This window comes from Cervus canadensis, chromosome 13, assembly GCF_019320065.1.
Source record: "Cervus canadensis isolate Bull #8, Minnesota chromosome 13, ASM1932006v1, whole genome shotgun sequence".
NCBI lineage: Eukaryota > Metazoa > Chordata > Mammalia > Artiodactyla > Cervidae > Cervus > Cervus canadensis.
In genome coordinates, this window is record NC_057398.1 from 51,819,502 (window position 1) to 51,841,987 (window position 22,486).

The following is a 22,486-nucleotide window of genomic DNA, read 5'->3' on the forward strand; positions in this document are numbered from 1 at the left end:
TGGGAAAACCTATTTTGTGTATATACAGTATATTAAATATTTCTATAATTTGATAAATGCCTCTTAGTCTCATATTTACAATGAAAACAGTTCCTATGTTTGAAGTGTTAAACTTCAGAGAAAGTTCTGATGTGGGTAGGGAGTATAGAGGAGAAGTACTCTTTAGTACTAAAGTGTAAATTATTTCTCTCCCTGGTTACATGTGCTGTATATGTATCCAGAGTTGTACCAGGGTGGAAACCTGTGTTCATTTTGTGTAACAGTTTTAAAGTGCTGCCTTGTTGGCTGAGTTGAGGCCTAGAACTATGTATCTTTATGTAGCACAGTTTATCAGAATGTGAAGAACCTGATACAGTTAGCTTGAAAGCTTCTGAGCTCATGCTGACAAATTCTACCGTTTTGTTCTCATACATTTTTTTTTTTTTTTTTTTTGCTAGCATCCACTTTAAAATTTGTTTCTGAGTTGCCTTCTAGCTGCAATGGGTTCCTGTCTGTGTTTTCCAGTTTTGGGGGTTACTTTCTGTGTTATACATGTTTCTGTGAATTAAGAGCTTCAGTTGCAGGAAATGGAGACTTGGCTTACCTTGAGAAACATAGTTTTACTTCAGGGAGGAGCAGGGAAGCCCGGAGGGGCAGAGCCCACTGACCCGGTGGACCTTCTCTTGTGCATGTCATCTGCTCCCCTTACTCAAACCAGATCCTTGAGGCAGCCAGTCTGCTGTTTTATCCAGTTTCCCATTATCATTGCTGGTCAGGTGCTGCCTCTCTCCTGCTGTGCACAGCTTCCCCCCGCCCCCCCCCCGCCCCCCCCCCCAGCAAAAGAAGAGTCTAACGCAACTCTCATTTCTGGGGTAATAGGAGAGAGGTTTATGCTGGGTGAGATGCCGTGTGACTGAGGGCAGGCACTGTGGCTTGTGTGATATTCTTGTGTCATTGTGATCACAGTGTAGATCCTACTCATTCTGCCTTTAAAAGAAAAAAAAAATTGTTTGGCTGCTTCAGTTCTTAGTTGCAGCACAGGGGATCTCCATCTTATTTTCGGCATGTGAGATCTGTGGTTGTGACGTGTTAACTCTTATTTGCAGTATGTGGGATCTAGTTCCCTGACCAGGGATTGAACCCAGGACCCCTGCATTGAGAGCTTGGAATGTTAGCCACTAGACCACCAGGGAAATCCCCTTCTGTTTTGTTATAGCCTTAAAACCCAAACTCCTGCAGTGTTTGGCTTAGTCTCATTAATTCATTTTACAGAATGTATACTGGTCCATCAAGTTCATGTTTCAAAACCTTTGCATTCTCTTTCTTTGATAAGAATTATTTTCATAGAATATAAAGCTCACAGTGGAATTACACTTTCAAATTGTCTGGGTTTTGTTTGCTTGTTTTAATCCCAATACAGATTAATCCGCCCAGAGTAAGTCCTCACTGAGTGAATGAGCATGGGGGTTTGCTGACTTGACTTGCATTGTCATCAACAATTTGTTTGTTAATTTGCTCAGTTTTCTTCAGTGCTAGGAATTAACAACGGTTGTTTTTCGTTTGATTGTTTTTTATTTTGTTATTTGATAGGTGTGAACACTTGAATTGTTTAGTAGCAGTGTTTTTAAGATATAGTATCTGTTTTTATGGGGAGGAAGACTGAGTTTTAGACCTAAATCTTCTGCTGGCCTGAGTGTTTATATACAAGGTCATATCCGTTTTAGCACGATAGCCATTCATTTCTACTTACACCTTATTGATGAAGACTTAAGCTTTTTAAAAATACTTTTATTTATTTATTTTTATTTTTGGCTGTGCTGGGTCTTTGTTGTTGCATGGACTTTTCTCTAGTTGCAGTGAGCAGGGGTTACTTTACTCTTGAGTTGCCATGTGCAGGCTTCTCATCAGGGTAGCTTCTCTTGTGGAGCATGGGCTCTAGGGTGTGTGGGCTTCAGTAGTTGTGGCCTGTGGGCTCTAGAGCACAGGCTCAATAGTTGTGCAGGGGCTTAGTTGCTCCGAGGCAAGTGGGATCTTCCTGGATCAGGGATTGAACCCATGTCTCCTGTATTGACAAGTGGATTCTTTACCACTGAGCCATCACTGACTTATACTTTAAAGTATGTATCTAATCTGATTAAAACATCTTAGATTTGAAAATATAATTGTTTGAACAGGTGATACATGTACATGGTATAAAATATTAGATATCCCTCTGAGTTCAGTCCCCTTTTCCCATCTCCACCTTCAGAGGCGACACATGTTTTGTTCTTGTATCCTTCCCGAAAGAGACATTGCTCAATTAAGCATGTGTTTGTGTGATCATCATCTCCTGGTCATCCTCACAGGGCTGATGGGAGAATCTCTTTGTAGTATGGGCCAGCACATCAGACTAAGAACTACAGAAGTCTTGGTAAACAAATGACATAAATAAGATGTCAGAGGAAGATTGAACTTGACCTTTTGTGTGCACCAGTCTGTTTACTCTGCTCCAGGGGTCCCCAAGGTTTCTGCAGGCGCAGCTGATGGAGGGAGGGCAGGGGCCATCGTCAGAGCGCCGGGCCCCTCTCCACCTTGGGCCTGGAGACCGCCAGGTGGTCCTGTTGTGCCTTTGCATTTCGGTTAAGACGGTCGGGGAAAGGAATCTGAGGTAAGTGAGAAGTGGCCAGCGCCAGTGTAGATGGCACTAGTAACCCTTGTGTTTCTCCTTCTGTTTCCAGATGTTTCTCACTGTGTACCTCAGCAACAACGAGCAACACTTCACAGAAGTCCCTGTCACTCCGGAAACCATCTGCAGAGACGTGGTGGACTTGTGCAAAGAACCTGGCGAGAGCGATTGCCACCTGGCCGAAGTGTGGTGTGGCTCTGGTGCGTCTTCAGCCGTGCCGTCTTGATTACCATCAGTTTTAGAGAGGGCGGTGTGCACCTCTCCTGTTGATCCACGGAGAAACTGGAGAATGGGGTGTCTAGCAGAGATCGCGCTTTCAGTCCAGTTTTGTTGCCTCCTCCAAAGTCTTTTTTTTTTTGTAATATTTATTTTGACTACGCTGGGTCCCAGTGCGACACTTGGGGTCTTTAGTTGTGGCATGTGAGCTCTAGCTCCCTGACCAGGGAAGGAGTCTGGGCCCTCCTGTATTGGGAGCGTGGAGTTGTAGCTGTTGAACCACCTGGGAAGTTCCTCCAAGGTCCTCTTGCTGTTCTCTTTTTCCGCAGCACATCATAGACACTACAGTATTAGAGGTCAAAGGATGGCAGCTGATACACGGGGTGGAAGCTTCTGGGGGTGTTAGGGTAAAATGTACTGTGCTCAGAAGTGTTTTTGGTATGCTTAGGTGGTTTCACTTCGTTAGAAATTTGAGGCATTCTGAGCCATTCTGATTGTCTTGCCGTCTCTGAGTCTGGAGGTTTTTGGGGAGAGCTCTTCGGTATTGAGTTTCTGTGGTGGCAGGAGGCAGTGGTGAAATCATAGTCATTATTTTAAGCCTTGAAATCGATCCCTTACTTAGTTCTTTGGAGCCCTGAAGTGGGACAGCCTGGTTTCTTTTTGGCCCTTTAGGAGTTTGGAGATGAAGGAGTAATTTTTCACGAGTTCGGCTCTATTCCTCTACAGCTTGGTGAGCCCTTACTGTTTCCTTTTCCTCCCCTTTGGGTGCAGTTTGTCCAAGTGCACGTTTCCCACTGCGTTCACTGCATTCACACCGTTCACGGGTGTGTGACTTCAGCGAACACCCTCTGCTTCCCATGTGAGTCTTCCTAATCATCTTCAGTTGATTTTCCTACAGCTGGGTGTTCAGGAAGACTTCCTTCATTCTCCCTGAGCTGCTTACTTCACATAGCAACTAGATTAGCTCATTTTCGTAAAGAAACCCAAGTGATCCTTTTCGTAAAAAAAAAAAAAAATTAAGTTTATTTGACTGCGCCAGGTCTTGGTTGCATCACATGGGCTCTTCCTTGTGGTTTACAAGATCTTTTAGTTTTTTTTGGCATATGGGATCTAGTTCCTGACTAGGGATCGGACCTGAGCCCCCAACATTGGGAGCATGGAGTCTTGGCCACTGGACCACCAGGAAAGTCCCCCTAAATGATCCTTGTTAAATGAAAATTTGTTAGTTTGACTTTCTTGCTTTAACTTTTTTATTCTACTTAGGATAAAATCCAAAGTCTTGGTTTTAGCTTGTGAGGTCTTTGATGTCATCTGGTACATTTTCCTCCTGCTTGCCTCCTGCAGCTGTTTTTATGTTCCTGGATAAATGAAACTTTCCCACCTCAGAGCCCCTGGTGCCAGCTGCTTCTGCTGCACTCCCAGATTTTGTCATTGCTGGTTCCTTCTGGTCATTTGGATTGCAGCTAACACGTTGGCTTTTCGGAGATGTTTCTTCTGAGCTTCCCCCTAAAGCAGGCACGAGGTTCTCTATTACATCATCCCGGTTTGATCCTGTGCATGAGACGTGTCTGTCTGGTTTTTGTGTGTGTTTATTAATCTGCTGCCTCTTTAATCCCCATAGCCTCACAGACACGCACGAGAATGTAAACTCCTTAAGAGTGGAGACCTGCTTGTCTCATTCCTTGCTGTGCCCCAGCTCAGAGGGAGTGCTCAGTAAATATTTACTGAAAGAATAAACGAGCTTCTAGCTGCTCTGGTGGCCTCCCTGCATTCTGCAAATAACTTGCCAGAAGAGAAGTGATTGAGACCACGCACTGTGAGCTTCCTCACTCCCCTCCCCCGGTGCTTACCTCAGGTTCCTCTGGATGTGCGCCTACCCTTCTTTCTGACTTTCTTCCTTTGCCAAGGCTCACCCTCTCCTTGAAACTCTTGATTCCTCTGTAGTGTCTTGCTCACTTGAGTTCAGTAGCCCTTGCTATGTAATGAGGATGTTTAAAGGATTTTCTTTTTTCTATTTTTTTTAATTAAAAAAAAAAAGAGACTACATGAATGGATTCTTTTTTGTAAGGCAAATAATACAGATGGAATGGAAATCTCTCCCGCAAGCCCATCTTGTGTCGCTTGATGTATAATTGCTTATAATTTTAGCAGATAACTTTTCAGACTTTTTTCTCTGTAATGTAACTATAGAAATAGTTTTGTGTCATCTCTATTTTTTCTTCATGTAACAGTATCATACATCTCGCTATCTGCAATTTATCATTTTACCTTACAGTATAGCTTGGAGGTCTTTTCTGATTAGCTTGTGTAAATCTACACCATTGTTTTTAATTATCATAATTTTCCATACTATTACGCACAAACTGCAGTTGATCTAACCATTTCTTTATTCACTAACATTTAAATTAATTCTCTTGTTTCTATAAATGCTGCAGGAGAAGGTCTTGTAGGAACCTTTTGATCATGTGCAAACATTTCTCTAGGGTAGATAACCCAGAAGTGGGATTGCTTGCTTAAAGGTTCACACATTTTAAATTTGAATATATTTCACCAAATTTCCCTCAGCAAAGGCTGTAGAAATTCACACTTCTACCAGTCATTTCTAAAAGTATCCCTCATCAAAAAAAGATACTAATACAATAAAATTCTTACTTTTGCTAAGCTGATGCTGAAGTTGCTCATTTTTCATTTGTCTACTGGCCACTTGGATTTCCATCGGAACAAAAAAAAGATTGTTTCATCATAGTCTTTGCTCATGTCTCTTTTGACTTTTGCCTTTTTCCTTCTTGATTTGTAGCTGTTATAGAAAAACACAACTCTTCTAAAACTCAGGCCTAGTTGTATGTTGTTTAAAAAAGTCTTTTCTTTATGTCAAGGCTGGAAACACAGTCTGCTGTTATTTTGTACCATTAAGTTTTAAAGTTTTTTCCCTTCCCTCCTCACCCTCCTCTTCTTCTTTCTCATTAATTTTTCTGACTAGTGTGAATTAGAGATCTAATATTTTCCCCCCAGGTAGATAGTGAATTTTTTTAAGTGTCTTATTGAAGACACTTGGTTTCTTCCTTACTGATGTGAAACTTCACTTCATATTCTTGTTATATCTCATAGGAAGTATGTTTCTATAAGCTTCAGCCAGTTACTTTTATTTTTTTCTTCTATTTATGATAGGACCAAATAATTTTTTTTAATTTTATTTTTCTTAGTTTTTAAATTATGAAAATATGATAACTCATTTACAGAGATTTGGGAAATACAGAACAAAGTTACATATAGTTCCACTATACATTGCAATCATTTTTTTAAGTAAATAAAATTTTTACTTGGAGTTTCAATATCAAACCCTCAAAAATTAATAAAATGAATATACAGAGAAGTAGAAGGATATAGTAGGCCTGAAAAGTACCATGAACCAATTCAAGATAATTAAGAATTATACAATTTTTACACAGCAGTAGCATACTCTTAGATTCCCATAGACTATAACCTAGAAGACACTGGAATATATCCAGTGACATGAGACCAGATGCAAAAATTTGATGAGGACCAAATAGTTTAAAATTACTCTAGTTTTATAATAGATTAGGTATCTGTAAAGGCAGCTGCTTATTTCATTGTGCTCCTGTACTATTCTTGTATATTTTCTTTTTCAGATATATTTTAGAATTGAAAGGTTCCATGAAAAGTTCTTTGGGGATTTTGATTGGTTGCAGAGAATTCATAATTAATTTGAAGGTTCTTTGTATGATGTTGTGATTAAGAGCAAGGTCATGGGTATCAGCATCTTGTCTCTTTTCATTTACTAGCTTTATAACTTCAGACAAGATACTTAATCTCTATGATCCTTACGTGTTTTTCCTACAGAATTGGGATAATAAATGAATCTATTGCACAGGATTGTGTGAGAATCCTGGGAGCTGACATTTGAAGGGGGCTTAGCATAGGCCCTGGCACATTTAGTGTTCACACTCAACAAGTAATAGCTGTTACGTTTTCAACTCCTTTTTTTTTTATAACTCGTCCAAGGTGTGCTATTTTAAAAATAATAAATGTGTTACTTCTACTTCGTTAGCTTCTCAAGTTTCCCATTTCCTTTAACTGTCTTTTAAAATAAGTAGCTTTTGGGACTTCCTTGGCAGTCCAGTGGTTAAGACTGTGCTTCCAACGCAGGGGACACAGGTTCGATCCCTGTGCAGGGAGCTGAGATCCCACATGCCGCTTGGTCAAAAAGTAAAAATTTATAAAACGGTAGCTTTCATTTGCCATCTCCATTTTCTTACTCCCCCCTGGTTTATTTGCTGAGAGAACGTATCTTGGATTCTTGTTGTTTGCTAGGAACTGTGCTTGACTGTAAGAAGAGAGAGATGAAAGTGTGCTGTCAGAGTAAAAGCAGGAATCAGCAGACATTTCTCTCATACAGAGTGAGGAGGACTTCAGGAACAGATGGAGGTGCTCCATCTGCAGAAGGAGAAGAGCGTGCTGGGGACAGGCCTCAGTGCTGGAAATGGCTTGTTCAAAGTCACGTAGGCATGGATGCCAGGACGAGGGATGGGTTTCGTTGGAGCATGGGGTAAATGGGTGGCTTTGAGAACCTTTGAAGTGTATTTCAGCTTGTGCTGGCCTAAGTCTGATATATACATTTTGTCACTGAGACCATTAGGATCTTAGCTTTTAGACCTAGAAGGTCCACACTCAACATGGACTGGAAGTCACTTCATTTCTTTTGAAATAAAGTGTGTGTGTGTGTGTGTGTGTGTGTGTGAGAGAGAGAGAGAGAGGGAGAGATTTTTATTTTTGTGAGGAGGTGGAGGGTCTGCATGGACTGGATATCACTTCATTTCTTTTGAAGTAAAGTGTGTGTGTGTGTGTGTGTGTATGATTTTTGTTTTTGTGAGGAGGTGGAAGGGCTGCCCAGAATTTCTTTCAGGAAGGTATCTGCTCAGCTCCGGGTGTTTCCTCTTGGGGGAGTCTTGGTTAGACTTTCTCTGGTTTAGAGAAGATGGTATCTATGTCTACTCATTACGTCATGTTGCTGTAAATAGCACCCAAGCTGTACTTGTTGCCACCAAGCCGATTAAATTCAGGGTTAGTTCACAGAATTGGCTGCTGAACCTTTGGCTGCTCCCTTCTGTGCCCATGTTGTTTATTTAAGGTACTCAGATAGTGTCCTTGATTACTGACAAGTGCATTGAATTTTTTTGGAGGGGGCCATTGCAGCATTCTTACATTAGAAATGATTAAGTTCTTTGATTTTAAACCGTTGGCATCCTCAAACAGTATATTTGGTTTTTATGTAAAGATTCCTTAAGATTGGAAGATTACAGTTCCCATGTAGTAGAGTATTGAGCTATGCCTCTTTTTTTTGTCTCAAGGAATATTTTCAGAGCGGTAAACAGACTTTTGTTTGGAAATGCGTGTGTATGATTTTTGTTTTAAACATGGTTTGTAAAATTGTCAAAAAAAAATCCCCAATAGAAAGACAAGACTATTTAGAAAGTTGTTTTTAAGTTTTCGTTCATATACTTGGAGAATCATAGAACCATTAGAGGTAACAGAGACCTCAGATACCATCCTGTGGAATAGGTGACAGGAACTCTGGAACCTGCAGAGCTTCACGGCCTGCCTCGAGCTAGTGAGGGGCTGCTGAATCCAACTCCTGAGCTCTTGCCAGTGGCCCTGGCCCCGTCCTTTCCTACCCCTATATTCCACCCAGCTTTGACCCTGATTATGTGGGTGGTAAGCTGGTGATACTTCATTTTCTAAGGGTTGTTTTTTTTTTTTTTTTAAAAAGATCCTAGATAGTATTTTCTGCATTCATAATGCATAATTTGTATGAAGGGTAGACAGTAAGTGATGTGTTACCAGGTAACATGATTTGTACATGATTTGTTCGTTTCTTTTAGAACGTCCAGTTGCCGATAATGAGCGAATGTTCGACGTCCTGCAGCGGTTTGGAAGTCAGAGGAGTGAAGTTCGGTTCTTTCTTCGCCACGAATGCCCCCCTGGTAGGGATGTTGGTAGGTAGCATCCTGTTGATCATGACAAAGATTCAGACTTCAGTTTCATGCTCGGGAGAGGTCACCCGTGATCAGGAGCAGGCAGTTTGATGGATGAGTGAGCAAGAAGCAAGGGGGAACAGTGAGGATAGCCCTCTCTCCCAAGCCCTGACGCTATAGGGTGGGCAGAAAAGGGTGTGGTTCTGTTTGTTGTGTTTTGTTGGAAGGTGGGAAAAGCTTGATGACAGGTTTTTTTTTTTTTTAATGTATTATTTTTTGGCTGCACCACACGGCATGTGGAATCTTAGTTCCCCCACCAGGGGTCAGCCCCGTGTCCCTTGCCTTGGAAGAACAGTCTTAATCACCAGACCACCAAGGAAGTCTCCTGACTACAGCTCTTAATATGGGCGGGAAGGAAAGGAGTCAGTAGAGCAGGAGTTTGAAATACAAGGAAGAAGGGAATGCTCGATGGGCAAGTTAGCCAAGGGGAAATTCGGGGTCGAGGGGGTGGAGGGGTGAGTTAGGAGGGTAAGGGAAGGGTCTGTTCCATTTTAACAGGGTGGAAGGGAAGCTTCCCAGAGGCAGTAAATGGGTGCTGTCTATGGGAGCAGTGGGAGGGGCTTCTCATCTGAAAACACTTGTTTTCTCTGAGGGAGGAGGCCCTAGTGGAGAATAGGAGAGAGTGTGGCCAGGGAAGCTGGCAGGCCAGGGCCTCTAGAGGACAGTGGAGATTAGACACCAGGAGACCATGGGTGATTTTGCTGCAGTGGTGCTCTGCAGCCCAGAGTGTAAGAGGAGAAGATGGTTGGATTGACCCAAGGTTGGAATTTGGCCAGACAAGTTCAGTGGAATGTTGGTGAGACAAGGAAAAAGAGGATGTTGGCGAGATGGCATTCAGGCAGAGATGGGGATAAAGTGAAGGCAGAGGGGCTGCAAGAAGAAGAAACTGCAAGTTTCAGGTTATTGAACAGGTATAGCGAGAGGTAATTGTGGTCAAAAAGTAAGAAATTTGAATTTAACATGTCAGGAATAGAGCATTTCTAGATAACGTGGTCTTGTATTGGACCATGAAATAAACCTGAATTAGAGAGGAGACAGGAAGTTGTGGATATGAGAGGCAAGCTTTTAGATGGTGAGGTCATCCAAAATGAAGGGGGGACTTGGGCAAAGAGAACGGGGGGGTAACATGGTCACATCTGCTATGAGAGTTGTGACCAGAGTTTCTAGATGATGGTAAGCAGAGGGTAGAAGGTGAAACGTGGAGATCAGAAATGGTGGGCTGAAAGCAGCACTAGACATTGAGAACACAGTCAAAGCTGTGACTCTGGAGGTCTCATAGGATGTAGGAGAGAAAACAGTTTCAAGTCTTGAGATCTGTAGGGAAGCCTTTGTTCTCAGCGGAAAGCCATTGGTTGGAGCTGGGTTACTAGGTGTTTCTAAAAATGTTGGGACGCTTAAAATGGAAAGTTGATGGTTTGTGACTTTAGTATATATTGACAAATTCTTGGGAGTTAGAATGTTGATAACAGAGATTAATTATTATTATTATTATTATTTTAAATATGGAACGCTTCACGAATTTGTGTGTCATCCTTGCGCAGGGGCCATGCTAGTCTTCTCTGTATCGTTCCAATTTTAGTATATGTGCTGCCGAAGCGAGCACCAGAGGTTAATTATTACATGTTACAGAATTTTAAGTTTTACTCCTTTAGTACAGATGTCCATATGGCAGCCATTAGACATTATCAGAGGTGTGAGAGACCCCAGAATTGACTTAGTCCGGTCTCTTCTGCTCTATAGATGAGAAACGCTGATACTTAGGGGTTAGATGCCTTGTCAGAGGCCACATACCAGGAGGCAGAGCCAGGAGGGGAACCTGAGTCTCCTTATCCTGGCTGGTTCCTCGGCCTTTGGGCTTCACTGTGTCTGTAATTCTATTTTAAATAAACATGCATTTCCCCCCCCACCCCAAAGCTGCCTTGTTTTTTGTGATTTTGACATCTGCATCTTTATTTTGTTCTTTATTTACATTATTGGATACATCTCCTGTTAATCAATTAGTTGAATTTTCTCCCTTCATCTGTCAGTTCAAATATCTTCCTCTGTGGTACCTGGTAAATTATTAAATAGCTTCTCAATAGTGCAATATGCAGTTTCAGTGTGTCTGTAATGTGAGAAATGCAATCTGAAGATAAAGGTGCTGTTTTTACATTGCTGCAAAACACCAGTGCCACATAGTGTCAAAACTGGGATAAAACAGGATTGCTCTTTAGTGTCAGCCTTTGTGGTTGTAGACTTCTAGATTACAGATTAAGAGACTGTTACTGTATTCTTTTTCTGGTTTAACTAGGACCTGTGACCCAGAATGTATATGACTTTTCTTTTTTTTGGCCACACCATGCAGCATGTGGGCTCTTAAGTTCCTCAACCAGGGGTCAAACCCATGCCCCCTTCAGTGAAGGCGCTGAGTCAACCTCTGGACCACCACCATGGAAATCCATTACTTTTTTCTCTTTTTTTAATATGACATTATTTTCAAAGCTCTTGCTTTTTATTCTAATTATGTGACTGAACATGCCAGTTCAGTTGCTCTCTCTTGGAGGCAGCAAAGAAAGCAATTATTCCTGAATGATAGATTTTTCTTTTTTCTAGCAGAAATATTGTGACAGGTACTGAGCTATTTTGCCAGAAAAATGAACAGTTTTAAAAGTAAAGCTGAGAAAATGTTGGAATTAGGTATAAGTGTGGTACGTGGCTCTGAGGATAGGCATATTTATTTACTTATTTGTGGGAATTTGTGCCAAGCTTCCAGGCAGATACAACAAACATTTGATTCAGAAGAAATTTTAATCTAAAACTTCTTGGGAAATAGTTTAGTATTTTTTCTGTAACATCTGGGAAGTACAGTTATGAGCTTAATTTCATGTATTTAAGAAACTGTCTTTGATATTTTGCAATTTATCAGTTTAAGTTAAAACTTTTCTCATCATGATACATTAAGTGACGCTGAGAAACATATATTTGGACCTGAAAAGTTCTTTTTACCCAAAAAAGCAGAATGTACAATGTTTGCCAACTAGTACTTTGCCACGCTAAGAAAATGAAATTTTTTTTACTTAAATGGGGAAGTACTTGCTAGTACTTAGGAATTACCGCAAAATTCGAAACACTACTTGTTCTGTTTCAATTGCTTCCTTCCCGTGGAAGTTACAAACACTTTAATGAGTGCAAGGGTGGGTTGATTAATTTTCACCTATTTCTTTCAGTGAGACTATTCCCAATTTTATTTCTGAGTAGCTAAATAGAGAACTGGGAACAGACACTGTAGGCAAATGGTATGAATGACCCATAATAAGAAGTATATTTATATTCTTAATTTTTCTCCTTTAGCACCTGACTCATGCAGCTTTTCTAGGGAATGGTTAGCATGTGACATTTTCTAGTGCTGACCATTCACTGTTCAAGTAAAGTTTTCTAGAACAGGTTGAATCTGTGAGACCTTAACTTCATTGGTATTGGAAAGTATTGATATTTTAAGTATATTTTCAACTTAAAGTATCAGAGAACATTAATAACATAACTGAGAAATGAACTGGTACTTAAAATATCTGTCACCTCTAGTGTTAATGCATACTTTTTGAATTTTGTGCTTAGTGAGTGGACCAAGGTCTCAGGATCCAAGTTTAAAAAGAAACGGTGTAAAAGTTCCAGGTGAACATCGAAGAAAGGAGAATGGCGTAAGTGATCATTGTTACCCATTTGTGTTTGGACCACAGTGATGCTGTTTTTCTTAACTTTTAATTTTATTCACTGTTACTTTTTTATTCAGTAGGTGATTAAGGGCAGCCCTTTTTTAAAGGCTTATTTTAAATTTATTTCATGAGAAAGTGATTAATGATCTCTATGGTGGTTGAAATATCCAACAACCTTAGATATGCAGATGATACCATTCTAATGGCAGAGAGTGAAGAGGAACTAAAGAGCCTCTTGATGAGGGTGAAAGAGTGAAAAAGCTGGCTTGAAACTCAACATTCAAAAAACAAAGATCTTGGCTTCTGGGCCCATCACTTCATGGCACAGAGAAAGGGAAAAATTAGAAGAAATGACAGATTTTATTTTCTTGGGCTCCAAAATCACTGTGGATGGTGACTTCAGCCATGAAATGAAAAGACGCTTGCTCCTTGGAAGGAAAGCTGTGACAAGCCTAGACAGCAATTGAAAAAGCAGAGACATCATTTTGGTGACAAATGTCTATTTAGTCAAAGCTGTAGTTTTTCCAGTAGTCATGTTTGGATGGGAGAGTTGAACCATGAAGGAGACTGAGTGCCAAAGAATTGATGCTTTTGAACTGTGGTGCTAGAGAAGACTCTTGAGAGTCCCTTGGACTGCAAGGAGATCCAACCAGTCAATCCTAGGGGAAATCAACCCTGAATATTCATTGGAAGGACTGATGCTGAAGCAGAAGCTTCAGTACTTTGCCCACCTGATGTGAAGAGCTGACTCACTGGATAAGACCCCGATACTGAGAATGATTGAAGGCAAAAGGAGAAAGGGTGGCAGGATGAAATGGTTACATTGCGTCACTGACTCAATGGACATGAATTTTAACAAACTCTGGAAGATAGTGTAGGACAGAGAAGCCTGGACTGCTGAAGTCCATAGGGTCACAGACAGACACGACTTCATGACTGTACAACAACAACATGGCTGTTAAAAAAAGTCAGATGCTGGATATATCACAAATACAGAACAAGTATTGAATAAGTTCGAGGAAGTATTTGTTTTTTTGGTGATTTTATTTGTTGCTGTTATTGCTTTTAGCATTAATGATATATTAATGCTCTTGCTATTGCATATGAATTTTATCAGGTGTCTTTGGGATTCCTTGTAGACATTTTCTTTTCAGAGCTTAGAATTTTTAACCTTGTTAGGGATTAGCTAAATTACCTCTCCAACCCACACTGCTTTTATTCCACCTTCCCCAAATTCTTCTATTTCTCTTCTTTGATCTCATAGTTATCTTAGTGATGAAAGGCTGATATGAGGATAACAAAAATGGTCTGACTGTTAATGAGGTTTCAGTGTATCTTGACACAATGTATCTTTCCCCATCACTGGATTTTTATTTTTTTTTAATGATTTATTTATTTTTTGGCCTTGCCATGAGACATGCAAAATTGTAGTTCTCCAACTAGGGATCAAACCCATGCCCCCCACAGTGGTAGCTTGGAGTCTTAACCACTGGACTGCCAGGGAAGTCCCATCACTGTTTTTTTTTTTAAATTTTTTTAAATTATGAAAATATTATAACACTTAAAAAACTTTTTTAAAAAATTTATTTATTGGCTGTTCTGGGCCTTTGTTGCTGCTTGGGCTTTTCTCTCATTGCAGCAAGTAGGGGTTCCTGTCTAGTTGCATTGTGTGGGCTTTTCATTGTAGTGACTTCTGTTGTTGCAGAGTATGGACTCTGTGGCTCACAGGCTTCAATAGTTGCAGTTCCCAGGTTCTAGGGCACAGGCTCAATAATATTTGTGGCGCACAGGCTTAGTTGCTCCGTAGCATGTGGGATCTTCCCGGACCAGGGATTAAACCCATATCTCCTGCATTGGCAGGTGGATTCTTCACTACTAAGCCACCAGGGAAGCCCCCTTCACTGGGTTTTTAAATAGTGTCTTTATTAATATATAACTGACGTGTAATAAACTACACATAGGGCTTCCCTGGTGGCTCAGATGGTAAAGAATCTGCCTGCAATGTGCGAGACCTGGGTTCATTCAGTCCCTGGGTTGGGAAGATCCCCTGGAGAAGGAAATGGTAACCCACTCCAGTATTCTTGCCTGGAGAATCCCACGGACGGAGGAGCCTGGTAGGCTACAGTCCACGGGATCGCAAAGAGTCGGACACGACTGAGCGACTTCACTTTTGGGCTTCCCTGGTGGCTCAGAGGTTAAAGCGTCTGCCTGCAATGCAGGAGACCCGGGTTCGATCCCTGAGTCGGGAAGATCCCCTGGAGAAGGAAATGGCAACCCACCCCAGTATTCTTGCCTGGAGAATCCCATGGAGGGAGGAGCCTGGTAGGCTATAGTCCATGGGGTTGCAAAGAGTTGGACACGACTGAGCAACTTCAAAAATTTCGAAAAAAGTGATTAACACGACACAACAACAAACAAGCTGCTCACATGTTGGGTATACATTTTGATGAGTTTTGACTTGTGTACACCTCTGAAGCTGTCGCCATAATCAAGATAATGAACATATTCGATCACCCCCCCAAAAAAGTTTTCTTATATTCTTTTGTAGTCGTTCCTTCTTGCCTCCCTTCCCATCCTCAGGGAACTGCTAGGCGGTCTGCTGTCTGTCACTGTAAATTCGTTTTGTTTTCCAGAATCTAGGATAAATGGAGTCATTCAGTATATACTCTTTCTGTCTGAATTTGCTCAGGATAAATAGTTTGAGGTTTATTCATTTTGCTGTGTATCAGTAGTTGATTCCTTCGTATTGCTGAGAGATATTCTGTTGTCTGGTTACACCACTCCTTATCCATTCCTCTGTTGATGGACATTTTGATTGTTTACAGTTATTCTATATCATGCTGCGATAAGTACTTGGGTATACATCTTTGTATGGACACATGCTTTTATTAATATTTCTCTTACGTAAATACTTAGGAGTAGAATGGTTGGTTCATTTGTTAACTTTTTAAGAAGCTGTCAGACTGATTTCCAAAGTGATTGTTTTATCGTCCTCATCAGAGAGTTCTAGTTTTTCCACATCCTTGCCAACATTTGGTATGGTCAGTCCTTTTAATTTTGGCTTCTGCTAGGTGTGTGGTGGTAGTACATTCCGGTTTTATTTTGTATTTCTCTGATGGTTAATGGTATTGGGCATCTATCATGTGCTTATTTGCCATTCATATATTGTCTTTAGTGAAGTGTTAATATTTGTTCACTTCTTTTTTTATCATGTTGCAGGGCTTTTGGGATTTCACTTTCCCAGCTAGGTTTTGAATCCAGGCCATGGCAGTGAAATAACCGAATCCTAACCTTTAGGCCACTAGGGAACTTCCTGTTCACCTCTTTTGCTTATCTTTTTCATGATTGGGTTGTTTGCTTCCTTATTATTGAGTTTAAGAGTTCTTTATATATGCTGGATCCAAGGTTTTTTATTAGATAATTGGCAAATATTTTTCCCAGTCTATGACTTCAATACAGTATAATTAATCAACTTAGAAGTTTTAGATCTTACATGTGAGTTTAGGATCCATTTTGAATTAACATTTGCATGTATTGTGAGAGAAGTGCATTTTGTTTATTGTGTATGGATATCCAGTTGTACAAGCAGTATTTGTTGAAAAGACTATTCTTTCTCTACTCAATTGCCCATTCTCTTAAATCAATTACCAGTGTATGTGTGGGTCTGTTTTTGTACTCTGTCTTCTGTTTCATTGATCTGTTTATCTAACATGATATCAGTAACACAATGTATTGATTACTAAAGCGCGGTTAGTCTTGATTGATGTCAGGCAGTGTATGTTTTCTAACTCTTCTTTTCGAAGTTGTTTTGGCTATTCTGTATCATTTGTACTTCCATATGACATTGTAGAATCTGCCAGTTGATTTATTTGTTTATAAAAAACGCCTGCTGGGATTTGGGTCGGTATTCTCTTGACTCTGTAGGTCAGTATGGGAAACATTGCCATCTTGACAGTGTTGAGCTTTTTAGTTCACAAGCACCACAGTGTTCCTCCCCAAATAGGTCTTCTCTCCCTCAGCCATGTTTTGAAGTTTTCAGTGTCAGGCCTGAGCATCTGTCAGATTTATTCTTGAGTGCTTCATGGTTTTTATGCTGTTAATGATATTAAAAAATTTCTTTTTTCAGTTTCTGGGTGTTGCTAATGTATAGAGATATAGTTGATTTTGGCATATTGATGTTTTATCCTGCATTCTTGCTAAATAACTTATTAGTTCTGGTAGCTTTTTATAGATTCCATAGACTTTTCTTCATAGATGATTATATTGTCTTTGAGTAAAGACAGAGATTTTTCCCTTTGCAATCTGGATATAATATAATATAATATATAAATATATTATATATTATATAAATATGATCTTCTTGCCTTCCTTTCTTTCTAGCCGAACCTCTTAGGACCATGTCGAATGGATGCTTAGGGAGTATAGTAGACATCTTGCTTTGTCTCTGATGACCTACTGTATCTTGAATTTTTTAAATTCCAGTGTTACATTTTTTAAAGGGTGTTTTGATGACTGTATTCTAAGTTTGCTGCCAATACCCCAACATCATGTTTGATATGGTCAAACACTGCCTTCCTAATATGACTACAGAACAAGGTGATTCCAAATTGTTCCATTTGTGTCAGTACTGAAACTATTTAATTTAAATTTACAGCTTAAAAGAGTCTGTGTATCATTATGTTTTAAATCTTATTAAGTCAATATGGGAATATTAATATAAAAATTAATGACTTCTTTAATATGATGGGAGAAAAATAGCCAAATAATTTTGTCATGATTGCATGATTTGAGGGAGGAGTCTCCATGATCATTTTATACTGAGTTGGAGTATTTGCACTTTTTTTGGTAGGTTAATAGTCCTAGAATGGATCTGACACTTGCTGAACTTCAGGAAATGGCATCCCGCCAGCAGCAACAGATTGAGGCCCAGCAACAAATGCTGGCCACTAAGGTAATGGCCATGTTTTCAGAGACCTAGCAGGCCACTCCTGTTCATGTGTAAGTAAAGCTGTTTGCACTCCACCCTTGCTAGTAAGCCGGTTCCCTCAGATATGAGTTGATAACATCAGCCTGACAGGTATCTGCCGTGGGGTACTTTCTTCTCTTCACTGTAGCGTTTTGTAGAAATCCTGAAATCATTCAGTTGTTGTAGATCCCCCTCTCCCTGATCCTGATCAAAGTTAACCACGCTATGCTGAGTGTCAGTAAAACAGGGAAGGCGTAAAGAGCCTTTCAGCTTTGCTTGCAGGTGCTAGTCTGGGCTGACTTCATCTTGAATCAGGAGGAACTTCAAAGTCGCCTCATGCTCACCTGTCCCCAGCTGCTACTTGGCACCGATAACAGGCTGCTTGCCTCTACTTGGGGACATGCTCCACCCACAAATTAAAGCTTGTCCTCTCCTTGAACAGAGAAAATATGGGAAGTTTCTCCATTACTCTCAAAACCAGTCTTCCTGCGGGTGCTCCTGCCAGCCTTGGGCTAATAATCTAAACCAGATGTCGTCAGACTTTCTGAAGGGCCGAAATATTTTAGGCTTTGCAGGCTGTGCGGTCTCAGCTCTGCATTTGTGGCTGGAAAGCAGCCATAAACAATAGGTAAACGAATGGATGTGGCCATGTGCCAAGAGAACTTTGCTTACGAAGACAGACAATAGGCTGTGTAGTCTGTCAGCCCTGGTCTAAACACTCTGTCTTTGCCGACCAGTCTTTGAGGGTCTGTAAGTTCACTGACACTGGGGTGGACACCTGAGGGTTTGAGTAGCAAGGTCCCCAACACGGCTTTGAAATGATGGCCAGGGATTTTTCAACGTGATTCTCGGCACGCACTGTGGCCTTCCCTGTAATACTTCTTAGGGTTCCTATGCTTCCTTTTCTTTTCTTTTTTAACACTTAAAATATGTATTGAAGTTACAAATCAAACTTTTCCATATGGTTCCCACGTAGAAAACACAATATTTAAAGGTATTCAATAGCTATTTTTTTACTCCCTGGCAATGGGCAAAGAGGCACCTGATTGGTGGTGTTGCTCTTATATCAGTCAGGGGCAAAGCAGATATCTAGTCCTTTGTTCATCCTAGCTTGATGCCTGGATTGGTGGCCAGAGCTATTTCATGCCTGGGGCACATAAAATACAGAAAAAAAGAAAAAAAAAAAAAGCTATTTTTTTATACATCAGAGGGTTAGTGGCACCAAATGTACCTATGCATCCTTTTCTACTTTTGATGCTGGACACCAGCTTTTTCAAAATCCTGTGTGTCGTTGCTTCTCATACTTTAACGTGGATATGAATCACCTAGGGATTTTGTTGAAAATGCATGTTCTGATTCAGTGGGTGGGGGTTGGGGGTCTGACATTTTGCATTTCTAATGTGATCCCATGTGGTGCTGATGTAGCATTCCTTGAGTAGCAAGGACATGAATTCAAATAAAAAATTTGGTTGTTAACAGAATAAATCTTTAAAATCAAGGTCTTATTTTGAAACTGTGTTCTTGTATGTGTTAGCCACACAGATCTGAGAAGTTTACTCTTGAGTATAAATTGTGTGGCTCTGTTATCCTCAGTTGAAATTTTAGATATAATAGGAATAAAATTGTAAGTTGCATAATTGCAGTTTTCTGAAGGCATTCTTTAGAAAGTAGTTCTTTGGCTCTTTACTAAGGGTACCGAGTGTGCCCTAACTATGTAAGATGCTGTTCACAGAGATTTCCATTGCACGTTGCATTGAATCCTCACTGCAGCCCTAGAGGGACTAGTGATCATCTCATTTTATAGGTGAAGACAGAGACTTGTAGACTCAATGAGGTTATATAATTTGCCCCAAAGTCTCATAGCTAATAAGTGGCAGAGCTTGAGTCTGAATACAAATTTAACTTCAAAGTGTGTCATTTAATAACTTTCTTTTACCGCTTCCCATCTCTGCATGAGCTCCTTCTTAAAATTAATGGCTGCAGCTGATGAAAACTAGTTCACAGATCACTGCTTGCTTGCTGCAAAAAGACCATTTGGATAATAGTACTGATTCCTGGATCTTACCGCCTTAAGAAGCAGATTCTAGGGTTGAGCTCGGGTGCGTGTTTTTCACAAACTCCCCAGGTGGTTCTGATGGCAGGGTGAGGACAGATGGTAAGACCAGAGCGATGCCATAGATACACATCAGTCTGGGCATCTCAGGGTGTGATTGTAGGTTAGTGGTCTGCTGTTTAAAATGACAAGTTTGATGATGGCTTATATCTTTAGGAACAGCGCTTGAAGTTTTTGAAACAGCAAGATCAGCGTCAACAGCAACAAGCAGCTGAACAAGAAAAGCTTAAGAGGCTCAAAGAAATAGCTGAGAATCAGGAAGCGAAGCTGAAAAAAGTGAGAGCACTTAAAGGCCACGTGGAACAGAAGAGGCTAAGCAATGGGAAACTTGGTGAGTTGCTCCCAGTAAGTTTACTTTAGTGCTAAATGCCACAAACTGTTTGCGTATAGAAAAACCCTGGTGTAGGAAGTTTGTGTAAATTCGTAGTAAGTAAGAGGACTAAGATGAGACTTTGTATGTAGGTCACTTTAAAAGGATTTTTTGGGAAAAGTATAATTCACTGAAGTTTTGAAGCTGCTGGTTCCCCTGAATTGAATTCAGCTATTGAATGTTTTAGACAAGTTTGCTTTTAGGAAAATAGAGTAGTAGTTTTTTTTTTTTCTGTCTCTCGAAATATTTTTGTGACTGAAGGTTCAATGAAGGCAAGGATTTTTATTCATATTAATAGCTCCATTGATTATAATACCATTTTAATTAAAACTTTAGTGATTTGGTTTATAGATGTCTTTGTTGGTTTCAGTTGCTTATAAAGGATTCGGTTGGTTCTAGGACATTTCTGAAAATTTTCTTTGCTTTTTATGAGAAAGTTTATGGTACATCTTAGGTTGCCCGGGAAGTGATCCCTTCTCATTTTTCTTTTCAACAACTGTTGCTTTTCTCGTTCTTCTTTAGTGGAGGAAATTGAACAGATGAATAGTTTGTTCCAGCAAAAGCAGAGGGAGCTTGTTCTGGCTGTGTCAAAAGTAGAGGAACTTACGAGACAACTGGAGATGCTGAAGAACGGCAGGATTGACGGTCACCATGACAACCAGTCCGCGGTGGCTGAGCTCGATCGGCTCTACAAGGAGCTTCAGGTAAACAGTGGCCTCTTGTGACATTTCAGGGGCACCTCTTCTCCAGCACCACAGCTTTGTCCACATACAGGCCAGGAAGTCCTGGATTTCCACCTCTTTTCCTTAAAGGGGTGGGGACGGGGAGGAAGACCTAAGCTCCACAGAATCCAGAATAAACTTTATGATACCTCAAACAGGAAACTTGAGGCCTTCATTGTGACCACAGCTGGTGGTCTAACACTTCATTTTAAACCATGAGATGAGAAGTGTGGAGGGACCTTACATTTTTAGAAATTATATAATAGTGAACCGTGTGATTATCTGTTTGAGAAATTTATCTGCCTACTCCTTGGCTACTTTTTTCTCCCCTAATTTTATTCAGTTAAGAAACAAACTGAACCAGGAGCAGAATGCCAAGCTGCAACAACAGAGGGAGTGTTTGAATAAGCGCAATTCAGAAGTGGCGGTGATGGACAAGCGTGTTAATGAGCTCAGGGACCGGCTGTGGAAGAAGAAGGCGGCCCTGCAGCAGAAAGAGAACCTTCCTGTAAGTGCGCGGTTGGCCGGGGCCAGGGGGAGGGGCAGTGACCATCCCAGTGAGGCCGGTGCTTGCGTATTTCAGAAACACTGCTGGGTGCATCCTGGGCAGAGAGACAGGGCCTGTGGCTCCTTGAAAGAGAGTCCCCTTTTCTTGAACTTTTAATATTATCCCCTCCGTAGCTCTGCTCTTCTTTCTAATTCTTGTAATGAAGTGTGGGTGAGACTTCACCCAGGGGTGTTTTTGTCGGGGGACGTTTCTGGTACACTTGATGGCTAGATCTTGAAAGTGCTGGATTTTAGCAGTTAAAATGATCATGGTGTCACGGATTTTTCTGAGTTGGATCCGGCCTGACTTGCAATACGAAAGGCCCTGTGCTTTCTCCGAACAAGGTCTCGTCTGATGGACACGTGCCCCAGCCGGGGGCGTCGGGGCCGAGTCGCGTGGCGGCGGTCGGTCCCTACATCCAGTCGTCGACTATGCCCCGGATCCCGTCGCGGCCTGAACTTCTGGTGAAGCCAGCCCTGCCCGACGGGCCCGGGGCCACGCAGGCTTCCGAGGGGCCCATGAAAGTCCAGACGCTGCCCAACATGAGATCTGGGGCCTCTTCGCAAGCAAAAGGTAAAACCAGGCACTTCCTAGTCCTTCCATGGCCTAGCTGTTCCCCTCCTCACTGTGATTTCCCTTCAAGTTTGAGTTTTATTTATTTATTTTTGTATACCTTTCTTTTATTTGTGCGTCACAGCAAGTCTTTTTTTTAATTTAAATTCCCCCCCTCCCCAAGTTTTGAGTTTTAAAAGGTGTCTTCCTATTTATTGCTTGTTCATGTTGAAGTTCTAAAAACCTCCTTGTGTTCTTTGGGGTTAAGAAATGATAATTTTCTTAATGCTCAATAATATAGTTCTGCTCAGGAAATGAAATAAAACATCAGGTTTTTGAAAACCTAAAAATTGGTTTGAATTCCTACTCATTAATAAAGAAATTTTGATCTGATGTTAACAACTTGAGAATTTTCCCTGTTGTATAAAAAGGCCAGATATCTGTTAGTGGCATCATCTCCACAGACTGTGAGGTGGTGGGTCCACTCTGTTGATGGTTGGTGTTTACTATTCGTATGTGCTTCTGCGTGAGAATTTGCCTACGGATAACGTTTAGAATAAAAGGAAACACTGGGAGATAAAAGTAAAGGTAAAAGGAGGGAGGTTCAAAAG

The 22,486-nt window shown here is 40.9% G+C and overlaps 1 protein-coding gene, 1 non-coding gene and 1 pseudogene across 4 annotated transcripts in view; 2 read left to right on the forward strand and 1 right to left on the reverse strand.

Moving 5' to 3' along the window:
* Positions 1–22,486, forward strand: part of TP53BP2 (tumor protein p53 binding protein 2) — a 66,412-nt gene that overhangs the window by 24,361 nt on the left and 19,565 nt on the right. For all 3 annotated transcript variants that reach the window (XM_043485955.1, XM_043485956.1, XM_043485957.1), the window contains exons 2-9: positions 2,697–2,844; positions 8,761–8,874; positions 12,508–12,590; positions 17,455–17,556; positions 19,841–20,015; positions 20,577–20,758; positions 21,120–21,284; positions 21,668–21,896. In XM_043485955.1, coding sequence (XP_043341890.1) covers positions 2,697–2,844; positions 8,761–8,874; positions 12,508–12,590; positions 17,455–17,556; positions 19,841–20,015; positions 20,577–20,758; positions 21,120–21,284; positions 21,668–21,896 — 1,198 coding nt within the window. The remainder of the gene's footprint in view (positions 1–2,696; positions 2,845–8,760; positions 8,875–12,507; positions 12,591–17,454; positions 17,557–19,840; positions 20,016–20,576; positions 20,759–21,119; positions 21,285–21,667; positions 21,897–22,486) is intronic.
* LOC122452605 lies at positions 10,410–10,516 on the reverse strand. Its single transcript, XR_006272769.1, has one exon. It is a non-coding gene; the product is annotated as a U6 spliceosomal RNA (small nuclear RNA).
* Positions 18,587–18,731, forward strand: LOC122452650 (annotated as a pseudogene).